The 7,623-nt window shown below is 32.1% G+C and overlaps 1 protein-coding gene across 5 annotated transcripts in view; it reads right to left on the reverse strand.

Annotated features, from left to right (window-relative positions):
- Positions 1 to 7,623, reverse strand: part of LOC106457049 — a 28,319-nt gene that overhangs the window by 16,693 nt on the left and 4,003 nt on the right. For all 5 annotated transcript variants that reach the window (XM_022382858.1, XM_022382856.1, XM_022382860.1 and 2 more), the window contains exon 2: positions 2,854 to 2,934. In XM_022382858.1, coding sequence (XP_022238566.1) covers positions 2,854 to 2,913 — 60 coding nt within the window. In that variant the 5' untranslated portion in view covers positions 2,914 to 2,934. The remainder of the gene's footprint in view (positions 1 to 2,853; positions 2,935 to 7,623) is intronic.

Below are 7,623 nucleotides of genomic sequence, written 5' to 3' on the forward strand. Positions count from 1 at the left end.
TCATCTTCAGCTAAGATAATTTTATTTTACTAACAGGGTGGTTGGCCTCTGGAACTGGTTGCCTTTGGATGTTGTGTAGGCAGTGAATTTAAGTTAGTTTAAGAGAAAGCTTGATTACTATATGAATGATAAGGGCTGGCTTTAAGATTTTTATTAATTTATATAATTAATAGATTTAGTTTAGTTTAAAGAATGGGATAGCCTAGATGGACCAATATGTCCCTTGTTGTCCCGAAACATTATGTTATGTTAACAGAGTTGTAGGTACTTGTTTTAGTGAAGAAAATGAGGTACAGTTATATATTGCCCATAAATATGTGGAAATAACTCCAAAGCTATAAAGTTTTTGGATAGAACCCATGACAGAAGTAAAAGAAATTGTCTGATGCAAGTTACATGGTTAAAAATCCTGAGTACATTTCAACTGAATGAAACAGTATAAACATAGTTTCTTGGTAATTGATGTCTATGCTCAACAGACTTTCTGTGAAAGAGATTTAACTTTAGTTCGGGATAATAAGGACAATACCTCACAAGAAGATGATATATTCTTGGAACATGAGTTGACTAGAGAAAACAATCAAAGTGGGAGATATAAATTTAAATCATTGTCAAGACAAGTTAGGGGGAATATGAGTTCTGAGGAGCATGATAATGGGGTGAGGGGGAAATGCATATATGGTTTGTAGGGAACAGTAACTTTCTTTCTGGATGAAGTCTAACCAATATGTTTTGGATTAGATAGTGGAAAATCATAATTATACAAGGAAAAGTAGTAGTTCATTGTTCTTGTTGTTTTTAATTTTGTAAATACTGAATTAAAGTTGTAGAGCTTGTTGTTTTGTCTACTTTTTTAAAATGAATAGGACAGAGGTAGCTGTGTACCATAGAAGTTTGTCAGTTTGGTAAACTGTGTTTAAACTGAACTGAAATGTTAACTAACAAAGATGTTTTTGTGAGGAGAAGGTAGTGTAGCATTCACGGGTTGTTCATTATCTCTTATACATGTTGGCAATATTTGAGCTAGGTGTCTTGTTGGATACCCCTTGAAGTGAAAGTTATTAGGGTTAAAGCACGTGCATACAGGTAGATGAAAGGAGGGGAAAACAAGGGCAGGGTTAATTTTCTTTAGTTTGTGCCTTTGTTACTTTTATGTTTTGTCACTTCAGTCCATTGTGTAGGGTGCATGTACTAAAAGAGGCCCATGATGCTAAATAGTTGTACTAGTGGTGTATTTGACTTTAGTTCATGATTCCATTTTAAACTAGTGAATGCTTTTAGTAAGCCAAATGAAAGTAAGTAAAAATGATTCAATAGGAACATTGTGTTGATTACGGGTAAAACAACGATTACACTTGAGAAAGGGTGAAAAATCTATGAACAGAATGATGTATTATGGAAATAGTTAGAAATGAAATTACTAATAGTATGAAATACTACACTGTGGTGGATGTTAGCAGTATATATGTTGATATTGTTAGTAACTGCTTACATTGAAAATAATGTTAGAAGGAAAGTAGTGGAAGGTTAGGGTGATTAGATGTACCCATTTTGCTGGAATAATCCCATCTTTTGATAGTTTGTCCCAGTGTCCCCCCACAAAAATTCTCAGAATACACAAAACATCCTGGTTTTATGACAAAGACATCAAACTGTCTATCACATGGAATCATGAATGTAATAGGCTTACTTGACTTGCTCATTGATGTAACACATACTCTCTTGCCTCCAAACTCTCTCAAAAGTTCCGTGTGTGCGTGATAAGAAACTCATGTCTGAATGTGGAGTCAGTTAAGGTAGTGATCATCTTCAAAACACACTTTACAGTCATGTACTGAATTTTATGACTGTTTAGTGAAAAAAATAGAACTTCTATGTTTCATTCATTCTTCACAAAAAATGTCTAAAAAATTTCAAAGTAATGTGTAAAACCTAAAAGTAGTATGTTTTAATATGTTATGGGTCTTAAATAAATCCAGAATGAAGTAGCCTATTTTAAGATGAAGTGAATAAAGTAAATAATTAAAGATTTATGGATTATTATGACTATTTTTACTCATTTCTTTTGTGTCTATCACCAAAAAAACGTAGTTGAAATTACTAGAAAAACTATACCAATGTTAATATATTAGGAAATATTGTGGAATAGTTCAATAAATTTAAAGTAAATTAAATAAAAGTTAAATTTTTTAAATTAGAGGCAAGGGTTGGGTAGTTCCAGTTTTTCAGTTTGGAAATCTGGTCACCCTGTGGAAGGATGTAGCTGTGAAATGATGATTCACACTTACAATGAGAGACAGAAAGAGTGGAGGTGGAGGGAGTAACATCATTTTGTTTACATTTTTGTACTTGTGTAATGGTGTGTGTGCGTGTGTGTGAATGACAATAACTGAAAATTTGGAGTTGTGTAACTGTGTAAGGTTCAATGAGAGGATATTTGGAAGTCATTATACTATATTTTGACAAAAACCCTCATGTCTGTATTATATAAAATTCACAAAAAAATAAGCATTTATACTTATTTACTGCTTTTTTTAGTGGATAATCTATGAAATTTTAAACATATTAATACATACAAAGTAAACTTAAAATTAAAAAATAAAAGCATAAGCAAAGTGACATACCCCAAGCTGTCAATTTGGAATTCTTTTTTGTTTATGGTGTGTAGAAATATTGATATGATACTCTAAAAGAAAGACCAAGGTATGTGTATAAATGCCATTTTTCGATTGATATACATACTTTTATAAAGTATAATCATTGTCTGATAAATGAAAATACTTAGGTCGGGATCTTTTGGCATTAGAAAATGCCATAATTTTGAAATTTTCTCACAAATCAAAATAAACTAACCTGTTGTTTTAACCTCTGTACTTCATGTTTCAACCCCTCTTCAAACTTCTTTGAATCCATTCCAGTACTTTTTTATATTTCCTATTTATAAAGAAATAAATAAAAATTGTATCAAATAATTTTTTGACTAGTTAGTAACTTAGCTTCAGATTAGTTAATCACAATTTACATGTATTTCTATTTAAACCTGATTCTCTTTATACAATGAACTTGCCTCCTTCAAAACCATATTCAGGAACATGTCTAAATCCTTTTCTTTATTAACATAGCAGAAAACAAAAATTAACTTATAATAAACAAGCAAGTCTCTTATATATTTTTATGGGTTTCACAAAAGTCTGAAATAAGTTAAACCCATCATAACCAAGGCTTGAACCCACAACCTCAACATCAGACTACTTACTGTTTTAAAACAGAAGCTTCATCAGTTTTAAACTGGAAGTAGAAACTCTCCAGCTGGATCATTACACTAAGCATACATTTATCCTTTTTAACACTTTAACATGTATACCAAGTCTTAGACTACTTGCTAAGCCTAAATAATCCTATGTCAAAAAAATATTTTCCTCAGGATCAGTCTTTTCTGCTATCTTAGAATCATTAAGTTACTTAACTAACAAAGTACACAGTTATCTATACAATGTAACTGACATTCCTAGTGAGTGGTGATTAAAATCTTGGCAGTATAAAACTAGTAATTTTAAGCAAATAAAACAGAATTAACTATTTTACTGCTTTCATGTGACAAATCTGCTATTGTTATTATTATTTGAACAAATCAGGTTATCTAGTAATTTAACATAACAAATACAATGGAAGTCTTTTCGCATTGTTAAAAGAATTCATATTGCCAACATGTGTAAATCACATAATAATAGGCAAACAGGTATTGATGCAAAAGATTAAATTTTCATTTCAACAGCATTAGCCTTTGTCCTTCAAGGTTGTCCCATCCTTGAGAAAAGTAAACTTTAAGCTTCTATATAATCTTCTAAGCTTCAATAAGATCACCTCTTACCCTTCTTTTCTCAAGAGAAAATATATCTTAACCTATCCACATAAATAAACTTTCAATCCATAAAATTATCCTAGTAGCCCTCCTCTGAACCCTTTTCAACAAGTCAGTACATTTTCTTAGATAAGAAAACCAAAACTGAACACAGTATTCCAAGAAAGGCCTAACTAATGACTTGTATGAAGGGTGCCATGTATATGTTCTAACAGCTCATATAATAATTGTAGTCGGCAACATGCTGGTACAGCAAACACACTTGTTTCCCAAACACTACAGCTCCTGTAGCCTATGAATCTCACCAAAGCAGGAAAGGTCTGAGCACACATGTCCTGATGTCATATATGAACAAAAATTGACCTGTCAGGCTGATGGGCTGTTGGAATATAAGGCAGTTAGTTCTCATATAAAAATATAATTACCTCTTTTGACTTATAATCAGCATATCTATCAGTACATCCTAAAATTCTATTAACTTTACTACAAGCAGTAAAACACTGCTTCAATGACTTAAATTACTTATCCACCACTATACCAAAATCCTTTACTTTAGTAATGATATTGAGTGTGTTCCCATCTATACATCTATATTAAATGAGTGATCCAAGTACATTATCTTATTCTTACTATTATTAAAGGTCATTTGCCAAATATTGGTACAATTAACCATTTGCTCCTAGCCACTCTATAGCAACCAAAGATTTTGAATATAGCAACAAATATTGGAAATTTTAATGTCTTCCACAACCTTTAATAAAGTACTATAGATAAAAATTAATACAAATAAGAAAATTAAAAATCCCAAGCACTGGCCTCCAAGGCATTTCACTAGTAACAACATTCTAATTTGGCTGAACTCCATAAATAACAGGTTTTTTGTTTCCCATCATCCAAGAATTCAGTTTATTAATGCTTCCAAAATTCTCACTATTGTGATTTTCTTAACTAATCTTTTGTGCAACACCATATTACAAAACCTTATCTAAAATTTAAGTACACTAAGACCATACCCTTTAAATCACCCAAATAAAAAGTAATATCCCCCCAAAAAATTAACAGGTTAGTCAGGAATGATTTCTATTCAGTGAATCATGTTGATTTTCATTTATAATATCATACTTCACTAGATGATTTTGCAAAACTTCTTTCTTCAGATGTTCTAGAATGTTTACCATTACAAAAGTAAGACTACTTGGTCTATAATTTCCAGGGAAACTCTTATTACCCTCTTTTGGACCAAAATCAATCTAATGATAGAAAAAATTAAGTCATTCAGAAAGTACTTATTTGGTGTTTAGAAAGCAAAATACATAGGAAACAAGAAATTAATTTCATAATGGTCCCATCCCCCGGTGTGTGCCACACATGGCACAATGGTTAGAACTTGTCACAATGTAATATAATGGGTGCATACCAGGTATCTCATACTGACATTATATATCCACAAAAACTATTTATAAAATGTTTATTGTAATATTATTACATCAGCTGCTTCTCAAAACATAGGAAATTTGAATGAATTATTTGGTATGAAAGTCATAAAAACAATTTGAACCTTTATTTAGGCACAATGAATTCATGAATATATCATAGTTAATTTCTTATTACAGCTTGGTAGTTTACATCTCTGGCAATCACCAAGAATAGGAAGGCTTTTGTGCAGATTCATCTTTTCTCACATCATGTATTTCAGTTGGTGCAACTGGACCTTTTCTTTTCCTTTCTAAAATTTTCCTCTCAATATTTTGTGCTTTAAACTTAGGTTGTCCTCATTTTTTGTGAGACATCTTTTTTCTTTATATCAAAGACTGCAATTTCTGCCTTGAAACCTAATGAATGTTTTGATTTGTTGTGCACCTTGTTGATACAATTATATCCCAGAAATGAAATAGTAATCTTTGGTAAAACTTCTAGTGTCTAAAGCATGTATTCCTCTCTGAGTTAGTACAATTAGATGTTTGAGAAATGAAAACCAAATGTCAAAAATGCAGGTGTGATTTATTTCTTAGAATTATCTGGTCAAGCTTCCAGACAATGTTTCATGTTCAAATAGGACTCAGATCAGGAAGGTCAGGCACTGGTTGAATTTTTCCTATTTATGAGGCTTCTGGAGATAATACTGTTTCTGTGTGTATCAACCTTTGAAAGATACAACTTGTTCACCTACATTAAGCATTTGTAGTTGTGCTGATAACCACTCATATAAGCCTAATTGTAGTACAACTGACTTACTAAATGAGGCTGTTGTCATGTTATATAAATTCTTACATCATTTATATTATATTGGCAAGCTGTTAACTGATGTAACTAAAGCAGGTAGAATATTTAGGTTTCTACTTGAAAGATCTGTATATAACACACTTGGTTGAAAGAAGTTCATCTCCAATCTCACTTTAAATACTTTCATCACTCTCATCTGGTATGTCTTGAATGATGACTTTTGGGCCATGGTTTTGGGGATAAAATGTTTTTTACATCCATTTTTGCCAATAGTGGCCAGTGGGTTAAATATGTCATTAACACTTCTTTGGATCAATCAATCATAACTTGGAATACTTCAATCATGTATAGCCTATTCACAGTGTCAGTAAAATCTTAATATTTTCACCATATTTTTCATGCACTATAACAAAAGTTATAAATTGGTGAAACAATAGCATAAATTTGGTCATGCTCCCACCTGCTTCAAACCATGGTTAACCTTTGTTTGCCTCAAAGTTGCAGTTTATAATGCTCTCCAAAGAGGAAACACATGACACCCACATGGAGCCAAGAATGTGCCTTTTATCACCCACCAGTCACTATCTTCAGTTCGCACATATAATTATGAGCAAACTCTCTTCAAATGATGCCATATGTGGCCCATATGAGAATAAGAGCTTAAAAAAACAAGTAACATTACCAACTCTCCAATCCTCAAGGATCTAGCCACTGTCAAATGACATATCTAAAATGAAAGATACTTACAAAACTGTTGTGTGGTCCTGGAACTTTATCAATCTCTCTTTTCAACTCAGGGAGATTAATATAATATGCAAGTGAGTCAATCTCAAAGAATGCTCAATATTGGAAATATTGTTAATATTGTTACGACAGCGGGGGTCATATGATGAGTATTCTAAAAGATTCGCAATAAACGCTAGTGTGTTATGACAGCGGAAGTCAAGTGATGCTGGTAGCACGTGTTGAGAGCCTAGAAGATTCTAGAACATGTGGTATTATTGTATATAAGTGCACTAGACAAAGCACAGACGAAGCAAAGACAGAGAAAGATAAAGAGTGGGGAACCAAGGACAGTGGTTACGGTCCGCAGGAACCACGGATAGCAGATACAGAGATTGAAACTATAATAGCTGACAGGCAGAGACAGACAATTAAGCCAAGCGAGGTAGAAAGTGAGTGAATTGTTGTGAACTATAGTGTGTGTAACTGTGAAAATTAAGTGTATTGTGAAGTTGTATTGAAGAAGAATAAACAGGTTTTATTTAAGAAAGGACGTGTATCGTAGAAGAATTAACAAACAAACATACAGAGACGTCACACGGTGATAACATTTTGAATTCTTTTCAAAACTCTATTATCTTATCTCATAGATTTAACTTTTGTTGTTGTTTTTCTTTTTCAAAACACTTAAATTTATTTTAATTTTAAAAAGTGATATGATACAAATTGTACTGCAGCTGCTTTCTCTTCCTACAAATTACCACCAATTATTAGAAAACCTATTTCAGATTGAAAATATGCAATATTAAATGTTG

This window comes from Limulus polyphemus, unplaced genomic scaffold (genome assembly GCF_000517525.1).
Source record: "Limulus polyphemus unplaced genomic scaffold, Limulus_polyphemus-2.1.2 Scaffold286, whole genome shotgun sequence".
Lineage (NCBI taxonomy): Eukaryota > Metazoa > Arthropoda > Merostomata > Xiphosura > Limulidae > Limulus > Limulus polyphemus.